At 48.8% G+C, this 23,727-nt stretch overlaps 1 protein-coding gene across 3 annotated transcripts in view; it reads right to left on the bottom strand.

The window, feature by feature from the left end:
* The window catches only part of ADAMTS17 (ADAM metallopeptidase with thrombospondin type 1 motif 17), a 334,842-nt gene that overhangs the window by 176,676 nt on the left and 134,439 nt on the right, over positions 1 to 23,727 (bottom strand). For all 3 annotated transcript variants that reach the window (XM_035303700.3, XM_078375967.1, XM_078375968.1), the window contains one exon: positions 21,093 to 21,198. In XM_035303700.3, the coding sequence (XP_035159591.1) occupies positions 21,093 to 21,198 (106 nt within the window). The remainder of the gene's footprint in view (positions 1 to 21,092; positions 21,199 to 23,727) is intronic.

Raw genomic sequence — 23,727 nt, 5'->3', positions numbered from 1 at the left:
CCTCAGGAGTCTTGAGGCAGGAGAATCGCTTGAACTTGATCTTGCCCACAAAGTCCAAGTTGATAACCAGGGGCAACAATTCACACTAACTTCCCAGCCAGGCAATACAACATTCGAGACAATCATTTCTTATGAAAGCCAACATTCTGTTATTTCTGCTCAGATTCCCAACTCTGGTTGAGACAAGAGAGGGCATTAGCGTTTGGCAGATTCTGGACACAACCATAATACAAGGCCCCAAATGTTTTGTCTAGATAGTCGACCCTGACGGGGAACATTCTAAGGAACGAACCAAGTTCAGGAAGTGTGATCACCCTGCTGTTAGGTTACTAAACCCTAGTGTGTGCGACTCTGTCTCAAGCATCCTGGGTATTGTACAGACTCATTTTCTTACACCAAGGGCTCGCTTTTGAAATTTTCATGCGGTTTATTCGTGTGTGGGAGTATTGGCACTAGTGTTTCTTTTACTTTATAAACATACTTTTGAGGCTCTTCTAAAGCAGTACTTTTTCACCTTTAAAAAAAGTCTTCACCTTTCCCAGTATAAATGATAGTTTCTTACAGCAACCACTATGCTTAGCTGCAACTGGCTTCACAGGTGAAAACAGGTTCTTCTGGCTGTCTCAACGACTGTGTACTCAACTTGTCCCCAAGCCCTCTCTAGATTTTGGCTCAAAGCGAGGATCCTGTTAAGAGGATGGAACGTGGTTTCAAGCAAGGCACTGAAGGCACTGTGTACATGCTCACTGACAGTTTTACTAGCCGTGACTTCGTATCTGAAAACGGGTCATTAAGACAGGAAAAGCGGCTCTCTCCACAAAATCTCATCTGAAATGTAAGAGGAAAAGGTGTTCCAGACAAAAAAACCTCCCAGTGTCAACGAAGGGTGGTTCCAGCAGGTCCCGTACCTCCCAGGATGGGCATTTTCCTGGGCAGAAAGCATATGGGAAAAAAAGCAGCACCCATCTTCCAGCATCTCCCAGTGTTCCCCATCAACTCAGACTCCCCCTGCAGTCTCCTACAGCCCAGCTTTGATGGGATGTGATCTCACATTTGGACTGAAACGATAAGAAAAAGCAAGGCCACTCAGCTGATCCAGTGCTTATGCCGCTAAAAAAAAGTAACTGTGATATTGCCCTTTATTTAAATGTCTGCTTTCAACTTGTTTTTATGGAAGAAATTGGTGCCAAATTTGGCAACCAACAGAGCAGAGACTAATTGAAACAGCAGCTGGCCAAGGAAGCGCCCTCTGTCTTTACCCCGGGTCACCCTGGCCAAAGGATCTTCCTTCCACTTCAGGTGGGACGTGAGCATGATTTCACTGCACGGAGGCAGCAGAGGGCTCATGCATCTACAAACACTGTATGCCCAGCCCCATTTTAAGGTCTTCAAGAGAATTCTAATTCTTTAGGAAAAGAAAACCAACATTTCAACTTTTTTTTTTTTTTTTTTTTTTGAGACGGAGTTTCGCTCTTGTTACCCAGGCTGGAGTGCAATGGCGCGATCTCGGCTCACCGCAACCTCCGCCCCCTGGATTCAGGCAATTCTCCTGCCTCAGCCTCCCGAGTAGCTGGGATTACAGGCACGTGCCACCATGCCCAGCTAATTTTTTGTATTTTTAGCAGAGACGGGGTTTCACCATGTTGACCAGGATGGTCTCGATCTCTTGACCTCGTGATCCACCCGCCTCGGCCTCCCAAAGTGCTGGGATTACAGGCGTGAGCCACCGCGCCGGCCTTTCTTTCATCTTTTCTAATGTAAGCATTTAACAGCTATCAATTTCCCTCTCAGTACTGCTCCAGCTACATCCCACAAATTTTGATAAAATGTCATTTCATTTTCATTCAGTTCTATGTATTTTTTTATTTCCAATGAAATTTCTTCTCTTATAGTTTATCCAGAAACATGTTATCTAATTTTCAAGTGTTTGGAGATTTTCCTGTTGTCGTTTTGTTATTGATTTCCAGTTTGACTCCATCATAAGGTCAGAGAATACACCTTACATGATCTCGATTCTCCTAAACTTGTTACAGTTTGCTTTGTGACTCGGGATGTGGTCTGTAATGCTGAATGTTCCACGAAAGCTTGCAAAGAACGTGTATTTTGCTGTTGTTGGATGGAGTGTTCTATAAATATCCACTGGATTCTGCTGATGTTTGGTTCTATATCCTTGCTCATTTTCTAATATTTTTATCAATTGCCAAGAAGGAGGTTTTGAAACTAGCTTTTTAAAATTGTGGATTCATCTAGCTATAATTGCAGATTTGTCTATTTTTTTCTCTTCGGTTTTTGTTTCAGGTATCTTGAATCTTTTTGGTACATACACATTAAAGGTGGTTGTATATTTTATGGTGGGTTGACCATATGGTGGGTTTATCACTATATAGAGTTCCTCTTTGCCCCAGTAATCTTCTTTCCTCTTAAGTCTATTTTTTGTGACATTAGTATAGCAATTCCTGTTTTTTTTCCAAAATGAATGCCTGCATGATGTATTTTTTCCATTTTTAAATTTTACTTTCAATCTACCGATGTCATTATGTTTGAAATGAGTTTCTTTCAGAGAGTATATAGTTAAGCCATAGTTTTGAACCTGTTCTGCCAACGTTTGTCTTTCAGCTGGAGTGTTTTTTAGATCACTGGAAGCAGTTGATGACATGTTAGGGATTAAGTGTGCCATTTTATGATATGTTTTGCGTCCTTTGTTCCTTTATTCTAGACATCCTGTGGGTTACTTGAATATCAATTAGGAGTTTGATTTTGAATTACTTGTAATGTTTTAAAAAATATCACTCTGTATAGTTTTCTTTTTTCTTTTTTTTTTTTTTTTTGAGACGGAGTTTCGCTCTTGTCACCCAGGCTGGAGTGCAATGGCGCGATCTCGGCTCACCGCAACCACTGCCTCCTGGGTTCAGGCAATTCTCCTGCCTCAGCCTCCTGAGTAGCTGGGATTACAGGCACGTGCCACCATGCCCAGCTAATTTTTTGTATCTTTAGTAGAGACAGGGTTTCACCGTGTTGACTAGGATGGTCTTGATCTCTTGACCTCGTGATCCACCCACCTCGGCCTCCCAAAGTGCTGGGATTACAGGCTTGAGTCACCGCGCCCGGCCCTCTGTATAGTTTTCTTAATGGTTCTTCTAAGTATTACCATATACATACATCACAGTCAACTGGTGTTGACATTTTGCAACTGAGTCAAGTAGAGAAACGTTACATTTATTTAGATCCCTGTACCCTCCCCACAGTGAACTGCCTTGAGTGTTCCCTCTGCATACAGGAAACGTTGTAACTTATGCTTCAATGCTAGAATACGACTTAAAAACTTTATAAAGTGAAGGATACTCTATTACATGTAGCTCTACTTTTACCCATTCCGTTTTGAAAGGTCCAGATTCTTCTGCTACCGTTTCCTTTGGAGAGCTTACTTCAGCCATTATTTAAGGGTCTGTCTGCCAACAACAAATTTTTTATATTTCCTTTTTCTGAGAATGTCTGTATTTTCATTCCTGAAGGATACTTCTATTTGATATAGGATGAGAAGTTGAGAATTATTTCAACACTTAAAAATAATGCTGTGCCACTTCATTCTGGCCTCTATGGTTTCAGATGAGAAAACCTACTGCTATCCAAATTGCTGTTCCTTATAGGCAATATATTGTTCCCTATTTTCTTTTATTTTTAATTTCTGTGGGTACATAGTAGCTGTATATATTTATGGGGTACATATTTTGATACAGGCATACAATGTGTAATAATCACATCAGGGCAAACGGAGTATCCATCATCTCAGGCAATTATCCTCTGTGTACAAACAATCCAATTATACTTTTTCAGTTATTTTAAAATGTACATTTAAATTATAACCAAAGCCCTCTCGTGGAATCAAATACTAGGTCTTATTCATTATTTCTAACTATTTCTTGTACCCAGTAACTATCTCCATTTCCGGCCCAGCCCCCTATAGCCCTTCTTAGCCTCTGGTAACCACCATCCTGCCATCTCTATGAGTTCAACTGTTTTAATTTTTCGCTCCAACAAGTAAGTAGAACATGTGAAGTGTGTCTGTCTGTGCCTGGGTTATTTCACAGGCACAACGCAGTGACTTCCAGTTCCATCCATGTTGCTGCAAATGACAGGATCCCGTTCTTTCTACGGCTAAATAGTACTCCATTGTGATAAATACCATATTTTCTTTGTCCATTCCTCTGTTGATGGACAAGGAGGTTGCTTCCAGATCTTGGCTATTGTGAATAACGCTCCAGTCAACATGGGAGTGCAGATACCTCTTTGACACACTGACTTCATTTCTTTTGGGTATATGCCTGGCAGAGAAATGGCGGGGTCACATCATAGTTCTATTTTTAGTTTACTGAGGAACCTCCAAACTGTCCTCCAGAGAGGTTGTGCTAATTTACACTCCCAGCAGTGTATGAGGGTTGCCTTCTTCCCACAATGTCACCAACATTTTTCATTGCCTGTCTTTTAGATAAAAGCCATTTTAACTGGGGGAGATGATATATCTCATGGTAGCTTTGATCTGTATTTCTCTGATGATCAATGAATATTTTTTTTCATATGTTTGTTTACCAACTGTATGTCTTATTTTAAGAAATGTCTATTCAGATCTTTTGCCCATTTTTAAATCAGATCAGACTATTTTCCTATAGAGTTGTCTGAGCTCCTTATGTATTCTGGTTATTAATCTCTTGTCAGATGGGTAGTTTGCAAGGATTTTCTCCCATTCTGTGGGTTGTCTCTTCACTTTGCTGGTTGATTCCTTTGCTGAGCAGAAACTTTTTAACTTGATGTGATCCCATTTGTCCGATTTTCCTTTCGCTGCCCGTACCTGTGGGGTATTACTCAAGAAATCTTTGTCCAGACCAATGTCCTGGAGTGTTTCCCCTCTGTTAATCAGTTTTATAGTTTGAGGTCTTAGATTTAAGTCTTGAATCCATTTTGATTTTTGTACATAGCAAGAGAAAGGGATCTAGTTTCCGTTTTCTGCATGTGGATATCTGGTTTCCCCGGCCACACTTACTAACAGACTGTCCTTTCCCCAGTGTATGTTCTTAGCACCTTCATCAACAATGAGTTCACTGCAGATGTATGCCTTTGTTTCTAGGTTCTCCATTCCGTTCCACTGCTCTATATGTCTCTTTTAAATGCTAGTGCCCATGCCATTTTAGTTACTATATCTCTACAGTATAATGTGAAGTCAGGTAATGTGATTCCTCCAGTTTTCTTCTTTTTGCTCAGGATAACTTTTGCTATTCTGGGTCTTTTATGGTTCCATATAAATTTTAGGATTATTTTTTTCTCCGTAAAGAAGGTCATGGGTATTTTGGTAGAGATTGCATTGAATCTGTAGATTGCTTTGGGTAGTATGGACATTTTAACAGTATTTGTTCTTACAATCCATAAACATTGACTATCTTTCTAATTTTTTTTAGTTCTCGTCATTATCTTGCGTCAGTGGTTCTACAGTTTTCATTACAGAGATCTTTCACTTCTTTGGTTAATTCTTAGCTACTATAAATGGGATTACCCAAGGCTTGCTGTAACCACTACCTGGCTACTGCCTATGTTGTCTCAAAGCCCCAGGTGCTGCAATCAGCCAGACCTGTCCTTCCCTTCAGTGTGGCAAGTTCCCCCAGGCCCCAGGTGGATCCAGATATGCTAAGAGCCAGGCACTGGAGTCAAAACCTTAGTCATCTACCTGGTGGTGTATTCTACAGCAGCTAAGCGGACACTCAAATCAGAGACAGTCCTTCCCTCTTCTCCCTCCCCTTTCCACAGGCAGAGGAGCCTCTTCCTCTGGCCACCACCACCACACAGGCCCATGGGGAGTACTGCCAGGCTACCACCAATGTTCATTTAAGGCTCAAGGGCTCTCAGTGAGCTTGTGGTGAATGCTGCCAGACATGGCAATGGGCTCCCCTCTGGCCCAGAACGGGTCCAGAAATGCTACCCAGAGCAAAGGCCTGGATCTGGGGACCCTAACAGCCCACTTGGGGCTCCACCCCACTGTGGCCAAGCGGGTACCTAAGGTGCAAGACAAGGTCTCTCTTACTTTTCCCTCAGCTTTTCTCAAGCAGAAGGAGTCTCTCCCCATAGCCATCACAGATGGAAGAGTGCTGGGCCTCACCTGAAGCCACCACATCTCAGAGTCTAAGCCAAGGCCTACGGTCTATTACCTGGGTATACCACTGATTATTCAGGGTTGACTAAGGGCTCTGTAGTCAGCGGGTTATGAATGATGCCAGGACTGGGTCCTTTCCTTGAAGGCAATGGATTCCCCTCTGGCTCACTGTGTGTCTGGAATTGCCATCTGGGAGCTAGGGCGTAGAATGGGGCCTCATGACCCTGACTGGTGCCCTATCTTACTATGGCTGAGCTGGTGTTCAAGATGTCAGGCAATGTCCTCTTTACTCTTCCTTCTTCTCACCTCAAGTATAAGGAAAGAGTTATTTTTGTTGCTGCAAGCAGCAAAGCCTGGGGTTGGGACAGGGGTGGCACAAGCACTCCCTTAGCCACCTCAGCCAGTGTCTCGCTAAGTGGCATGCCCCCCAAGTCCACTGGCTCCAAGCCCAACACAGCACTAGGACTTAACCAGCAGTTTCAGTCCCTGTGGCCTAAACTGCCTTTCCAGTTTATTTAGAACCCTGGAGCACTTTAGCCCATGGAGGCGAGGCTTGCCAAAACTCAATTTCCAGCCACTGAGATGGGTGATTCCCCTTCTAACTAGGGCAGTCTAAATGCTCCCTCCATGGGTGTCAGCTGAGTTCAGCCCAGTTTTGCTTTCCACCCTGCATCAGTCTATTTTTCACAGTGCTACAAAGACATGCCTGAGCCTGGATAATTTATAAAGAAAAGACGTTTAACACGTGGACTCACAGTTCCACATGGCTGGGGTTTAAAGAGGTTTAACTCGTGGACTCAGTTCCACATGGCTGGGGTTTAAAGAGGGTTAACTCGTGGACTCAGTTCCACATGGCTGGTGTTTAAAAGGGGTTAACTCGTGGACTCAGTTCCACATGGCTGGGGTTTAAAGAGGGTTAACACGTGGACTCAGTTCCACATGGCTGGGGTTTAAAGAGGGTTAACACGTGGACTCAGTTCCACATGGCTGGGGTTTAAAGAGGGTTAACACGTGGACTCAGTTCCACATGGCTGGTGTTTAAAGAGGGTTAACACGTGGACTCAGTTCCACATGGCTGGTGTTTAAAGAGGGCTAACACGTGGACTCAGTTCCACATGGCTGGGGTTTAAAGAGGGTTAACACGTGGACTCAGTTCCACATGGCTGGTGTTTAAAAGGGGTTAACACGTGGACTCAGTTCCACATGGCTGGGGTTTAAAGAGGGTTAACACGTGGACTCAGTTCCACATGGCTGGTGTTTAAAAGGGGTTAACTCGTGGACTCAGTTCCACATGGCTGGTGTTTAAAAGGGGTTAACTCGTGGACTCAGTTCCACATGGCTGGGGTTTAAAGAGGGTTAACACGTGGACTCAGTTCCACATGGCTGGTGTTTAAAAGGGGTTAACTCGTGGACTCACAGTTCCACATGGCTGGGGTTTAAAGAGGGTTAACACGTGGACTCAGTTCCACATGGCTGGGGTTTAAAGAGGGTTAACACGTGGACTCAGTTCCACATGGCTGGGGTTATAAAGAGGGTTAACTCGTGGACTCAGTTCCACATGGCTGGGGTTTAAAGAGGGTTAACACGTGGACTCACAGTTCCACATGGCTGGGGTTTAAAGAGGGTTAACTCGTGGACTCAGTTCCACATGGCTGGGGTTTAAAGAGGGTTAACACGTGGACTCAGTTCCACATGGCTGGGGTTTAAAGAGGGTTAACACGTGGACTCACAGTTCCACATGGCTGGGGTTTAAAGAGGGTTAACTCGTGGACTCAGTTCCACATGGCTGGGGTTTAAAGAGGGTTAACACGTGGACTCAGTTCCACATGGCTGGGGTTTAAAGGGGTTAACACGTGGACTCACAGTTCCACATGGCTGGGGTTTAAAGAGGGTTAACACGTGCACTCAGTTCCACATGGCTGGGGTTTAAAGAGGGTTAACACGTGGACTCAGTTCCACATGGCTGGGGTTTAAAGAGGGTTAACACGTGGACTCAGTTTCACATGGCTGGGGTTTAAAGGGGTTAACACGTGGACTCAGTTCCACATGGCTGGGGTTTAAAGAGGGTTAACACGTGGACTCAGTTCCACATGGCTGGGGTTTAAAGAGGGTTAACACGTGGACTCAGTTTCACATGGCTGGGGTTTAAAGGGGTTAACACGTGGACTCAGTTTCACATGGCTGGGGTTTAAAGAGGGTTAACACGTGGACTCAGTTCCACATGGCTGGTGTTTAAAAGGGGTTAACTCGTGGACTCAGTTCCACATGGCTGGGGTTTAAAGAGGGTTAACACGTGGACTCAGTTTCACATGGCTGGGGTTTAAAGAGGGTTAACACGTGGACTCACAGTTCCACATGGCTGGGGTTTAAAGAGGGTTAACACGTGGACTCACAGTTCCATATGGCTGGGGAGGCCTCACGAAACTTACAATCATGGCCAAAGGCAAAGGGGAAGCAAGGAGCTTCTTCACATGGTGGCAGGAGAGAAGAGCGAAGGGGAAGAGCCCCTTATAAAATCATCAGATCTCGTGAGCACTCATTCACTATCACGAGAACAGCACGGGGGAAACTGCCCACCAGGTTCCTCCCTTGAGATATGGTGATTATGGGGATTAGAATTTGAAATGAGATTTGGGTGGACACAGAGCCAAACCATATCACACTGTGACAGGGCAGCACTGAGCTCAACGCAAAGTCCCACACTCATTGTGCTCTCCCTCCCCCAAGCAGAGAGATCACCTCTCTGTGCCACCCGGAGACTGCTGCTGAGGGAGTGGGGAGAAGTTGCCCTGGCAATTCAAGACTGTCTTTCCTACCATCTTCAGTGCCTCCGTCAGCACCATGAAGTTAAAACTAGGTACTGTGAGTGCTCACCTGGTTTGTGATTCTTATGAAGGTGCTTTCTGTGTAGACAGTTGTTAAATTTGGTGCTGCTGTGGGGTGGTCTGGCATCCCCTTTACAATAAGTTCTTTTAATCTGGACCCAGAGAGCCAGACTCATGTGAAGCAACTATTGACCTCTCATCACCTCCGCCATTACCCAGGACCTCAGCTCCCACCGGTACAAGGCACACTGCACATCCTTGGTGTGTGAGGTGAGACTTGCTGGGCCACTGAGGTGGCGATGAGCACGCCCAGTGATAAAGTTACAGCAGGTAGTATCTGTCGGTGTGCCTGTCGTGTTCAAATGCGGCATCTTCACAACACTCTGCAAATCTGTAAGGTCGGAAACATGATCGCTTCCGGGTGCTCTTTCTCTCCCTTTGGTAATCAGCCCTCCTGGCTTTCCTTCCTGAGCCACCTTTCACAAGGAAATGGATTTTACAGTCACTTTGCAGGAGCTGCTATGAACACAAGGATTACTGAGGACTAATGCCAGCCAGGTACCAGGCTCAACCTGCAAGAGGTGACAGCTTCTCTGGACACGATTCATGTTGCAGCAAGAAGGGATCTGGTTCCTGGACTTCAGGGTTCACTGTAAATCCTCAGACACTAGAAGTTTCCACTCAACATCTGGAGACCGCACCGGTCTTCTAGGCCATGGGTAATAATATTACAAGTTAGAAAGAGAAAATGATGCTTTTCATATCTGACCCAAGACAATCCAACAGGCTGACTTGCCAACTCCGTATTTCCCCAAAAAGGCAGCCACAGAACCAGCTCTTCACACACGGGTCCCTAGCAGTGAGGGTGGGAAGACGACACCCCCTAGGAAAAGCACAGTCACTCACACTTCAGCCTCTGCCTCCAAACTGAAAATAAACACTGAACAGGAGACCAAGAAAGGGCCAGACAGCAAAGTCAGCATTTCACAGCCTGGGGACAGGGACCTGTGGTCTGCCTTTCTGACAAGTCAAAGAGCGCCAACAGCCAGGCCGGGTGGTATGAGCCTGTAGTCCCAGTAACTTGGGAGGCTAAGGCGGGAGGAGTGCTTGAGCCCAGTAGTTTGAGACTGTCGGGAGTTGTGATCATGCCACTGCAATCCAGCCTGGGTGACAGAGCGAGGCCCTATCTCTTAAAACAACAAAGGACACACACACCAAACCCATCGCTTTGGGGACTTTTAGGGAGTGTCTAACACTGCTTCAGTGTTTCCGACAGTCAGTCCTGCTGCTTCCTTCCATCTTCTACGTGGAAAACCCCCATTTCATGGGAAACTCAAATTCGAGTTGACCAGCATGTCTCCATACGAGTTTGTAAATATCCAAGAGTTTGATTTGCTCCAGTTTAGCCAAAAATGTACCAGATTTTATGAGGTGTCATGTCAACTGTCTGGGCTGGAGTGAGGTCCCTGTGACAGGTGGGATCAGTGGTGGCTGTCCCAAGCATACCTTCTAAGAAACCTGGTCTCCAGGCAGTAGAGGTGGTGGAACAGGAACCTAGCATCAAATTCCAAAGGCAGCGGCTAATGCCCGGGAGCCTTCGGCATTGCACAGCCAGCAAACAGCATGGCCAGCCAGGTGCCATGGCTCACACCTGTAATCCCAGCACTTTAGGAGGCTGAGGCGGGTGGATTGTCTGAGCTCAGGAGTTTGAGACCAGCCTGGGCAACACGGTGAAACCCCGTCTCTACTAAAATACAAAAAATTAGCCGGGCATGGTGGCATGTGCCTATAGTCCCATCTACTCAGGAGGCTGAGGCAGGAGAACTGCTTGAATCCGGCCAAAGAGCAGGGACCAGAGAAGAGATTCCAAAGCTGGGGTATAAAAGCTATCCTGAAAACACCCCCAGAGAAACAAGATGGAAAGAAATTTTGCTTTAACCCACCAAGTTGTATACACCTGCAGCTGCAGTGATGAGCATCACACTGAGGAATGAGGCAGACCAAAAGGACCACGCTTGGATGTCCTTAACTGGTTGTCTCAAACTATCATGTGCCCGCAAGTCCCCCCGGCAGGCCTGACCTCCCGCCTTTGCAAAAGGCTTCCAGATGATTCGGGCTGCTGGCCCCAGGACTACACTGTGAAGTGCAAGGGACGAGGAGTTTTCTCCACTGTGTGCAGCACCAAATGTGGGGCTTCCTCACTCTGCCAGATTCTGACCTGGGCATAGGATGTAGGAATTTTAGATGAAAACTGTTAAATCAGAAAGGACAGCTCAGCTAGGGGATGGCAGGCAGAGGGGGGTTTTGGGAGCCTGTTCTGCCGAGTAAGCCAAGTGTGGACCAGGCAGCTGGCCGGAAGTTGGCTGCCTTTTCCTCTGTAACTCTCTTCCTGCTGCTAGGAACAGTTTCTGACATCCCTGGGTGATAACAGAGCATGTGCCACCAAGAAGTGCAAGCCATTCATTAATTCAGGTGCTCTCCCATTGCAGAGCCACCGACACAGCCAACTGCGGGCTCACTAGGGTATCACTTATCCAAGCGGCACATGCTCCTGTGTGGAAGGACTAACAGGAAGGAGCATGTGCTCCTGCTGAAGGGTCCCTTGACCAGAAACCAACCCATGCAGTCCTTTGGGTCATCAGCAGGCATCTTGTCACTTGTCTTCAGTGTCTGAAGCTACCTCATGGCAGGCGTCCTCCTGGATCTGCTATGTCCTTGCCATGGGGACACTCTTACCGAGTTTGACTTCTAAAAACTACTGCTGAGTGGATGCCCTGTCTTTCTCTTTTGCAATCCACCTGCATGCAAGCTGGGAAAGCGGTGGCCAAGGTGTGGCGCTAGTTCAGGCCCCGACGTGACACAGCAGAGCATCACAGGGTCCAGCTTCTCCCAGCAGTTGCCTGCCTCACCTCTCTGCATCAGCATCACCAGGACCTTGAAAACCCTAAGACTCTTCCCAGCTCAGTTCAACACGGACCAACCCGCCTTCCTCTTGTTCTCTCTTGGCTCCTGATACCAATCACGGGTGCGGTATAAGGCACTGAGGCTCCCGTGGCACAGGGCCTCTCAACACTGTAGAAGTGAAGCTCTGCTTAACAAAAGGATGCCTTACTCTGCTTCCAGCAACTTGCTAAGAACATTATGACCCCCTCATTCTATATCCATCTACTGATGTCTATTTTTTCCAAGAAAGGCCATTCCCAGATCCTCCTGTTGGCTCCTGGAAAATGCTGTACCGTGTTCTGCTCTGACACCAGGAACAAAGCGCGTGCTTCCGCGGCTCTCCCAGACCCCAGCCCTTCTGCAGGCCCTCTCTGCCACTGCCATTTGGCAAAGCTACCACCTTCGTGCAAAGTGACAATAAGTCACCTGTGACCTCAAACAGATGGAGATGAGACGGGCCCTTTCCCAGAATGTGACACTGGTGGCAAGGTCCCCAAAAGCATTCAGGTGTCTTCCAGAGGCCACAGGCTGGGTTTTCCAAAGGCCACAGGTTGGGCCTGTCCACTAGAGGAGAGGTCAATTCCAGAATAAGAAGAGAATGGCTGACCGAAGCAAGGACACAGGGACAGCAGGGGAGAGCCAGGAGTGGAGGCATGTCCCTGGTCATTATGGGTCTGGCGAAGTCAGGTACTTGATTTCATGTTGTCCACTGGCAGTGGGCACTAGGTGGACGAGGGGTCCAGGCAGGAAACCAACACCTGGAAGAATGGGGACGCTTCTGCAGAGAAAGCCACATCAGACCACACCCCTGCCACCTGAGTCCTCAGGGAACCTTAGATGTGTGAGCCAAGTAAGGGTTAAGTGAGTCCATTACCAGGAGAGCCACCTGTGCAGGGCTCAGCGCTGGCCTGGGTTCTGTTCGTGTGTGGGAAGGGCACTGTGCTGCAGCCCGAGCTTCTGGTCAGTCCCCACTCAGCCACGCAGCACCGTGAGAAGGGAGGTGGCTTGCCATCTGTAAAGTGACGCTAAGATGACTCTGGACATCCCTTCCAGCTCCAAGAACCACGAGAAAAGTCACTCAACTGAAGCTGCCAGAAGCTCTGGCACAAGAAAAGGACATCTCCGCTAACTGCTGGAAGAGTCTGGAAGTTCTGAGGGGACTTTGGAATCTGGTTCTTTCTTTAGCCAAACTCAACTTTCCTCCTGCCTCCTCAAACACCATCTCAGATGACATTATTTCAGGCAAGGCAATCTACCCGATCGCTAAATGCCCAGGATTCCTGGGGCAGAGACAAATGCCAGCACAGTGCGTGTCACCGCCTTATTTCAGTAACAAAGCCCTGGGGATGGAGGAAGCCTCCCCACGGCTCGACTTCCTACCACGACGCTAAGGTCCAGCCAACAGCTGTTGGGACATGCTGCTCACAATACAGGTGGGACCACATCTGCCTGCTTGCCGACAACTTTTCACAGCTTTCTGTTCGGGTTTCCCTCCCTCCAAGCCAGGCATCAGGCCTGGCGTGGTGGCATTTGGGAAGGCTGTGGCCGAGGTCCTCTTCAGAACAGAGGCTCTGGGTTTTCCAGAAAACTGGAAGAACTGTCATTGCCTTGCACATGATTCTATGTCAGTGATGAGATCCCAGAGGAAAGCAATGCAGGTTCCCTGGAACCCGCAAGTGCAGGACCATGGGAACATGCGACCGATGGCAGGAGGGCCATTTAGACAGAGCCCAGGGTCACACATACTCGCTGCAGCGGCACCTCCCCTCCAAGATTCTCTGCTGGGGAGGGGCCAGAAGGAAACTCTGCATTGCTGTGTGTGTCAGAAAGGGAGCAGGGAGGAAGCCAGAAACCAGCAATGCTGAGTGGGGCAGAGCAACAGCCGCCCCGTGGGTCCTCCACAGTCACAAGCTCACTCTATCACAGTCAAGGCACCAGGAGGTTCCTGGCTTGTCAAAGTGAAAACCCTGCAAGTCTCCCCAGCAGAACACCTTGATTTGACTTGAGCATGGCACGCCTGTCTCAAACTATCGCATGTAACTTACGAATATGTATACCTACTACATACCCATACAAACTAAAAATACATACATAAATAAAAGGAGGTAAGGCCTGCATGTTTTGAACAACTCTGGAATGGCTGAGACGGCTGTGCCCAGTGGACCCTCATACACTGACTTTGATGCAGGGACCAAGCGCAGAGGAAACTACTCGGGAATCACTCCAGGCTCCCCTGAGGGAAACCTGAGAGCCCTTCAATGCCGCAAGCGCCATCAATGACCCTTCAGCAGAGAAGGGAAGACTGAGGCCGTGAGAGGTAAGTGGGAGCGCTGGGCATGAGGCCCCGGCAGAACCTGCTGGGGAACCTGCTCTAGAGCCCATCCCAGGCTCCAGCTCTTCCTGGGGGAAGGCACCCCGTCTTCTGTTCCTCCAGGAAGGCCAACGCCTAGGTGAACGTAACTGCCCTAATTCCACTAGAACAGGAGCACGCTCCCTCTCCCTCTGTGGGAAACGGCTTTCCAAACTGATTTCCAAACAGTTGTGACATTCCCAGAAATTCTCTCTCTCTGCTACCTTTCTTTCAACGCTGGCCCACCTGACATCTGCGCCAATTAGGTGGAGCGCCCAGGTCAAACATTTGGAGCAAGCGCGTCCACCACCCATGGCTGTCTGCTGGTGGCTACCTGCCTGCCTGGATCTGTCTGTCCTGCATCCATTCCATGTCCCCACGGCACCGTGCCGGCTGGCTCGTCCGTAATACAAATCACAGACAAGCCTTTCCATGCTTCACACATCTGGATCATGGCTTGCTTTCCTTCCTGTTCTGGGACTGAGACAATTTCTTTTCATTTGAACCATGTCAACTCCAGTTATGAGAACATTTCCCCTGCGCGACTCTCTCCCTGCCTTCCTTCCTCTCCATCACTCCCCAGACACACGTCCATCCACTGCCCATGGACCACACCGGTCAGGGATCGGATTTTTTCACGTTCTGAGCTGTGGGCCAGGCGAGCAGGTCCCTGGTCAATGTGGCATCCTTCCCGATATCCACTGTCCCAAACTCACCTTGGCACAGCATCCCATCTGGCTGGAAGCATCCAAAGTAATGAACATCGGAGGAGACCAAGCTTCACATGTGACCTGCACCTGGCAGCATCCCACCTGCCCTCTGTCCCTAAAGGGCACCTGTTCCTCTACCTGCTCTTCTGCCTCTTCCGTGTCCAGGCTTCTGCCAGGACCATGCTTCCTGTGGCTCCCCCACAGGTCACTTTTCACTTCGTGCCATGTCTTCCTTGAGGTCTCCTGGGAGCTGCCAGAGTAGAGACAGGGCTAAGCCTATCTATGGTGGCAACATTCAGAACAGCCAGGCCCCAACTGCTCATTCAGAAGTGGCAAGGCGCATGGCACGCAAGATGACCAAGAGAGGTGAAGTGCGCAGGTTACCTTTAGCGCGGCTGGGCTCAGCACGGAGGGAGACCCAGTGCTGGCCCCTCAGCCTAGAGCCTTGGAGGCATCGGGGAAAGCGATGGAGGCAGGAATGCAGACAAGGCCACAAAGAGCAACAACGAGCCCCCTCCGGTGCTGCATCTTCTGCGGTTCTCCACCTGTGATGTGCTGAATCTTTTTTTTTTTGAGACGGAGTTTTGCTCTTGTTACCCAGGCTGGAGTGCAATGGCACGATCTCAGCTCACCATAACCTCCACCTCCCGGGTTCAAGCCATTCTCCTGCCTCAGCCTCCCAAGTAGCCGGGATGACAGGCGCGCACCACCATGCCCAGCTAATTTTTGTATTTTTAGTAGAGACAGAGTTTCACTTTGTTGACCAGGATGGTCTCAATCTCTTGACCTCGTGATCCACCCGCCTCAGCTTCCCAAAGTGCTGGGATTATAGGCGTGAGCCACCGCGCCTGGCCCATTTATTTATATTTTTTTTAATGTGCTGAATCTTTTTTTTTTTTTTTTTTTGATGTGCTCGGTCTTTTGGAGAGTCTTCCTGAGCCCCCTCCCCAAGAGTGAGCGCATCAATCAATGGTGAGTGAGGCTGGGCCACTGCATTTCCAAACGCCCAGTGCTCCTCCTTTGCCTCACGGCCACGCACCATCTGTGCCAAGTTCCCAGCTACTGTCAAGACAGTGTTTCCAGGGGCCACAGGCTGGGCCTCTCCACCACAGGAGGGGTCAATTCCAGAATGGGAAGAGAATGGTTTTTTGACTGAAGCAAGGACGCAGGGGTGGCAGGGAAAACCCGAGGAGGAGCAGGTCTGGAGAAGCTCCTCCACAAGGACAGGCTGCATGAGGCTGAGCACATGCGTGGTGCTGCTGCCATGTGGGCTAGACCTCCCATGGCTGGCTCCCACGGCCAGGCATTCCTTAACCCCTGGTCAGTTCAGGCTTATCTAACAGACACTGCTCTATGCAACAAAAGCAGAGGTGTATTTTCTACAATGGGAAAGCATTTTCACTGTGGGTGGCGGACCGTGCACAGAGCAGACTCCCTCCCTTCTGCTGTCACCCCACCTACAAGGTCCTGTCTCTAGACCTCTCCCGGGAGCTTGCTGCCTTACCCGATTGAGATACATGTGGGCACAGGGTCCTGGGTTTCCCTAGGCCCAGAATGACTGGTGGACCCCTGGTTCTGTGCCCTCCTGCCTGCAGTTACATTAGCACCAGCTCCTCCACCAGGCACCTCCCCTGGACCTTGCTGAACCGTACCAGACCCACCTCCCTCAAAACACAAGGCGCTCTCAGCAGCCTTCACAGAGCTATGCACTTTCTCTCTTACACCGTAGCTTCCGAATCACAGCTGAAATAGATGCTCAAATTCCAACAGCTGCATTACACCCAGTCACTTCAAAGTCACACTAAAGTTACTCCCTCCTTGATCTGGGTTTTATTTTTGCTTTTTTCCCCAGGCAGTCAGGATGGACCTGAGCTTCTACTCTTCATCAGGGGACCGTCCTTCCCATGACCAACCAGAGCTGAGCCTGACCCTGAGAGAAACAAACGCTTACTTCTGGATTTTCCTCTTTCTCTTTAAAACCAAATTGTGATCGGCATGTTGAATGCCGACCTCCAGGACAAGGCACCTGTCCTGGTTTCCTGAAGGAGAAAACCTGGGGTGTGCATCCCAGCTGGGCTGTCTCTCTCAAGGAACTTCCCCATCTCCCACCGTTTCGTGGATTCTATCTCAAGAAGTATCAGTTGCTAAAAGATGCCTGTTGTTGCCATCTTCCCATGTGCAGGGGCTGCTGATTTCTAATGGTCACCGCAGGATGGAGAAAGACAAAAGGAGACCCTAAACACTCACTTTAAGGTACATTTCTCAAGCTACCACTATGGAAAGGGAGATAGCTGCCTTCCTCACACTTAACGCTGCCAACATTTCTAATGACCAGCTGAACCCAAAGGGAGCACGCAGCTGCCCCTCAGAATAGCTTTTCATGGGCAAGAAGGCAACCGAGGGCACAGTGTACATTTAGGAACCTCCAGGCTGGTGTCAGCGTGACTGCTGCTCAGCACGGCTCTTCCTCCAGGCAGCGGCAAGGGCAGCCCTCTGCAGCTTCTCACACACCACCTGCACCAGGACGTGCCCTCCTCCAGCTCCTGTCCACAGCGAGGCTGGGGAGTCTTCTGCAGCCTGCTCCTTTGTCAGGGCCGAGAATCAGAAAGCTGTCAATCTAATAAATCCACAGCTTCAGCTCAGTGGTTACAATGGAGTTAATCACGATATATGAGAGGCAGGATCCTCGAGAAGGCCCCAGGCAGGAAGCTTTTAAGATCTCAGATTCATTTCTGTATTAATATGTAATGAAGCCTGTTCCGTGTTTCTGTAAAACCACACAACTACTGGTCATTTTCACTGGCATCGCTTTCATTCTGATAGTCTCGAACTTTTATTAATTCAATGACTGCCCCATTGCTTGGTCTCAAAAAGAAAAAGCTGTCAGTCTTATCTCAAAAAACAAAAAAGCTGTCAATCCAATCTGCAGTACTTGGGTATCCTAGGGAAACCCTCTCCAAGACATGGTCCCTGTCCTTCTCAGCCAACAGCAGCTACATACACGAACACTACTTTCCTTCAATCGAAGGTACCCTGGTGTTTGACTCTGCAAGTTCTCTTATTATCTACTTCATGTAATTTATATCCTTATTTTAATGGGCGTATTGCAGCACATATAATCATAGAAGTGATCCCAAATTATATTAAGTAGTAACTATAAATCGTAACAAAGCAATACTAGTTTCCTAACCTGTAGCGTAAAAGCTACAGAATACCTACCTGATCGATCTGACCCAATGGTGTGAGAAACACAGAGCGTCTCGCACAGTACCCAGCACACAGCAGGTGCTCAACCAATGAGGGAGCTGATTGGAGGTAAGAAACACGAGTATGTTCCTAATTCATGGCCGAAGCAGCATTACTGACATGACCACGGTAAGAACGTTAAATTTCATTATAATTTAGGTCCTATTTGATTGCAAATTGGATTAGCGCCAGTTTATAGTATCAAATAAATTATGTTGGAACTATTTAAAATAAAACCATGAATATGAAGAGACACTAGAAAGAGGGAGAAAAGTATAATTCCAGGATGCAGATGAATTAATTGCTGAAAATGAGCCCTAAATCTAGCTTTGTGCTTTCTGACAGCCAACGCAGACACAAAATCACGTACATCTGTGCAACTCATCGTCTGATAAATGGAACGTGCAGCTCATACAGACGCGGAATTGTTCTCCTCACAATCAAATCTTAAGGTAGTTGCTCACACCAGTGGCCCTATGACGCACATTAGGTAAGTGACAGAAGAGCTGCACCTTTGCTGCTGTGTGCCAAGGCGCACGTGAGCTACCTTCCCTGGGGAAATGTTTCATTTTATCAGCGTTCCACAGTAAGGGACCAGTGGGTGTGCAACCTGGAGACTTTCCTCACATAAGCTCAGAAACATGGAGTTAAATGGATCCACTGTATTCCAAAACATGGAACAGCTTTCAGGTTTTGTGTCTGTGAAGCAGCCTGGTCTGTGGCTTCGCGGAGAGTGTAGGTTCGTCTTGGTCTTTTCCATCAGCCCCGGTAGCCTGGAACCAGAGCCCAGTAACCAGAGCAGCCTGTGGATAGGGAGGACGCGGGGATCTGCTTCCTGACACTTGCAACTAATCAAAGAGGACAGACTTCCCTGGGAAAACTGTAATCGCCCGAGGAGGGGGCAGGCCAAATGCTAGCAAGATTTACTGGCTTTGATGAACAATAAGGTGTTTGTTTTTGTAGGTAATTAGTGTTCAATAGCGAGCTATAAAGAGTCCTCCAAGAAATTCTAAACAGACTATAGCTGAAGGGTACTAAAGCCTGTCTGAATCTAAGGTTCAGACCTCTGGCGCAGGGTACTCCAGCAGGTCATCAGGGAGAAAATGGCCCTCTGTTTTTCATGCCTGATGAGACAAGCCCTCCATGACACGTGTGCGCCCACACATATGGGCAAATGGCACTGAGCATGTGCCACAGTGCTGGACGCTGCCATGGAATACTGCACTTCGTTTAACTATAGCTCAACTCACCTTATTTAAATTAGCTGTTCAAAGGCCCGTAGCGGCGCAGATGTTGGTAAGTGCTCGGACATGCCTGCATTCTTATAACCACTAGGTACTACGTGATTCTTACGTACTATGGAACGCTGGTTGGGTCCCTTGATGGTGGGAAGATGTTTGCCAAACCCATTCCCGATTTATGCTTTTTTCCCCAGCAAATCATTCTTGGATACAGGATTTTAAGAACCCAGAGGTATTAATACAAATGCAACTGAACTTCATTTAAAAGAAGGTATGTGCAAAGGACTGTCACCAATATTTTTAAAAATAGTATCAAGATGAGGTAACTCTGTGCTCAGAGGCAACTGCTCATCCTGCTTCACCAGCTCCTGGTCAGTAACACAGGACTTCCTGCCACGCCAGGAAATGCGCATAACATCACGTCCACTCCCTGGCCTACTCACATCATGACACACAGCAGGTGCGGAAAAGCCAACTATCAAACCCTCTACAGAACGGAGAAACTTGAGACGGGACTAGACAAACCACCACCACAACAAAAACAAAAAGTCAAGCCACAGATACAGCAAAGGCCTGAGCAAAACAATTGCTTTCACACTCCTCCCTATACACTGACTTTACTCTGGTAAGAACTAGAGTTAGCAGCCGAGAACCCAGGCATCTGACCGTGCAGGTCATTAGGAAACCTTTACAGTAATTTTTTCCTCCAAGAACTAGATCTCCATTTAATGATGTTCTATTCAGTCCGATATAAACCTTGCCACTGCTTTGCATGCTCTGGCCTCCTAAACGTGATTTTCTTAAGTTTGTAAGCAGTCATATCACAGCCTTTCCTTCAGAGAAACATAAAACAGACACTCGCTCTAGGAAGACGAATAACCCTCAGGCCACAGTTTTAACATCACCGTCATCTGGCTTTCTGCCACTTGCGGCTTCCTGCAGGTTATCACAACCTGGGACCAGCCACTCAACAACCCCTCTGACTCTCTGTTTCCTCATCTGAACCACCAGGAGGTTGCCTCAGACTCTCCCTAAGGCATCTATGGGCTCTAAGGTTCCAGGGTTATTTCATCCTAAAGGGAAGAGTCACTTATTTAAATTGACTATTCAACGGTCCATAACAACCCGGATATTGGTGGGTAATCTGACACCCGTGCATTCTCATAATCGTAATGTGTGCAAAGGTTGTTATCCACAGCTGTTAATTCTTCAAAACTCACACATTCAATTCTACATTCAGAAAGTTGGACTTTAGAATTGGCTGAAAAAGAAATGCAAAGTCAACGGTATAAAGACACATCTCACTGTGTGAATAATAGAGTGAATCAAAGATCACGCTCGTGCAGGGAAGGAAGTCCACCTAAGTAAGGATATCCTGAGAAGAGCCTCTTCCTGCTGCCCTGTTGGCTTTAAGAATGAACGTGCACATCAAATTAACATTTCAACTCCCCAAGCCAACTGGTGCAGTAAGCTCATGGGGTCCCTGAGGGCTGGGACCCTGGTGTACTGGCCTGGGGTTACTGCAGAAGCGACAAAGGCAAGGAGCAGCACTGTGTCAGAACATAGATAAGTTGAGGGAAACATCTGTATTCGAAAAAGTACTGAAACAAACAGGACGACACAGAGTCGGATACTTACTTGTGGCCCAGCTCATGGGCGATGGTAAAGGCCAAATTGAGACCATTGTCTTCGGCAAGCACACACTTCCTCTTAGCACTGCACACACCTCCTAAGTAAGCAATTCCTGCAGCAGAGACACAAAACACATCCTCTTCAGAACGGGGGGCGCGGGGGGCCTGGTCTCGCCGGGCAAGTCCGCGCAGTCAACGTCACACATCATCAAGGCGGGCACACTGGGACAATGCTGACTGGATCTACGAGTCTCAGCCCACACGGGAAGGGTTTGTGTGTGAGGCTTTTGTGTTCACCCAGTAAAAACCGTAACCACCGCAAGCATCCATGGAGCATCTACGCGTCAGGGGGTGTGCTGAGTAGTGCACCCATGGCCCCTAACTTAACCCTCACGACCCAGGATGAGGGAAACTGAGGTATGGAGAGGAAAGGTAACTCTCCCAAGGTCACCAGGATAAGCACCCAGTGCTCTGGGATCCTCCGCCAGATCTGTCCAACTTCAGTGTCTAGGGCTGGGACCGGGTGAGGCCAGCCAGGCAAGGCACCCAGGGTGCAAAGTTTAAGAGGCCCTGGCTCTCAGGCGATGCCCCTGCACCCGCACGCCCTAAGAGGGAGTGCCTCCTCACACTGCACATCCCGGGTGTGAACTGGGACGGGATCTGTGCTGAGGCTCAGGGACAGCAGGCCCTGGAAGCCTGCGCGGCATGTTCCAAAAATGCTTCAGGAGCCCTTGAGAGTGGAAGACTCAGAGGGAGTGCAGCCAGTGCTGGGAAAGCCAGGGCCTCAAAGTCCTCAGTGAGGACTCGCCTGCGAGCCAAATGCCTCGTCTCCATGCACACGTGCCTGACCCTAAGGACCTCATCCTAAGAAGGGAAACCTGAACCACACACCCCAGAAGGAACACAATGCATGGCAGTGGAGTTATGTCCCCAGGATAGGATGGGTGATGCTGGTGGGATGACAGGCCAGCCACCGGAGGAGGGGCAGGCATTTTCCAGGGGAGGAAGGTAGCTCTGGCCGAGGGATGCGTGGGATGACATGGGGTCCATGGACGCCAGCCCCTCTGAGGAATGCAGCCACAGCAGGGGTGGGGAAGGTGAGCTCATGCTGGCCATACTTCTGGGGGCTGACTCTCCAGGGCTCCCCAGTGCAGCTCTCCACGTTGCTGCTCTCCCTGCACCCAGGAAAGACATGTCTCACCCTGCAGGGACCATAAGGCTTATGGGCCCGCTAGGACACCTGACATCTATTCTCCCATGGGTGTCTAACCTAAGGACAGTTCCGTGATATGCCACTGTGTGATGCACAGGTGGCTGGTGGCATGGGGTGGCTGTAGGAGGAGCTCAGGGCTCCCCTGGCTGTGCAGTCACATTGGGTGTGGGTGGGCAGCAGCTCTGCTGGCACAGCACCGTGGAGTGGATGGAAGCTAAACCCAGCTGAATTCTGCCCACCAGCCCCATGCCCTGCAGGGGCTATGGCCGCCCAAGGAAAAGGCACCTGCTCTCCCCCACAGGCACGGTCCCGCTGTTGAGCTGCAGGCTGCTGTGTTCCAAGGGCTCCCTCCAAGACCTGGCCTGAGGCGTCTCAGGAGGGAAGGAGCTGGCAGAGGGCAGGGGAGAACAGGACAGGGGAACCATTCCATTAAAAATGACCCCTCCTCCCTGCTCCCAAAGAGCTATACCAACATGCCCTTTGCCAACGTCCAAATCAAACTGGTGTAGAGCTCAGCCACACAGGGGGTGGTCCCTCTGACGTGGTGCGGCTCTGTGTCCCCACTCAAATCTCCTCTTGAATTGTAATCCCCATGTGGCAGAGAGGGACCTGGTGGGACGGGACTGGATCATGGGAACGGTTTCCCCCATGCTGCTCTTGGGAAGTGAGTTCTCATGAGAGCTGATGGTTTTAGGAGTGTTTGGCTGTTCTGTCCCCCTCTCTCCTGCCGCCTTGTGAAGAAGGTGCCTGCCTTCCTTTCCCCTTCAGTCATGATTGTAAGTTTTCTGGGGCCTCCCAAGACACGCAGAACTGAGAGCCATTTAAACCTCTTTCCTTTATAAATTATCCAGTTTCAGGTAGTATTTCTATAGCAGTGTGAAAATGAACTAATACATCCTCTCCACGAGGCGCAGAGGAAGCGCACACAGCCTGGCTCCGCAGAGAGGTGCGGTTCCAGGGCTCACATTCCACACACTGGGCCCAGGCACCCCACTGTGGGTCTATCTGAAAACATGCAATGTGCTTAGTTAAAAATAAATAAAGGACACAAATTAAATGCTATTTGGCCTTAAGATGCTTTTGTGGCCACGTGAATGTCACAACCCAGCAATGCAGACTATTGAGAAGAACAATATGACAACCGGGAAGGATGCGATGTGGCTTCTCGGTGCCTTCAAGGTCATTATTCTGGTTTTGTTTAAAAATGTTCTGTGGTTGCTTTTACAAGTCTACCAGTGAGTAGGTGGAATGCTGCTACATAGCCCCAATGGTATGTGCACAAGGCCCACGTGGGTGCATGCACACTCAGACACACACCCAGCAGTGCCCGTCCAGCCCTGGCTGCGGCCTCTCTGGGTCAATGAATTAATTAGGAACAATGAGATGTTTACACCCTGGAGAAGTTGCCTGGTAAGGGAGACATAATAAG

This window comes from Callithrix jacchus, chromosome 6 (genome assembly GCF_049354715.1).
Source record: "Callithrix jacchus isolate 240 chromosome 6, calJac240_pri, whole genome shotgun sequence".
Classification (NCBI taxonomy): domain Eukaryota; kingdom Metazoa; phylum Chordata; class Mammalia; order Primates; family Cebidae; genus Callithrix; species Callithrix jacchus.
This window is presented reverse-complemented; position numbering and strand designations above follow the sequence as displayed.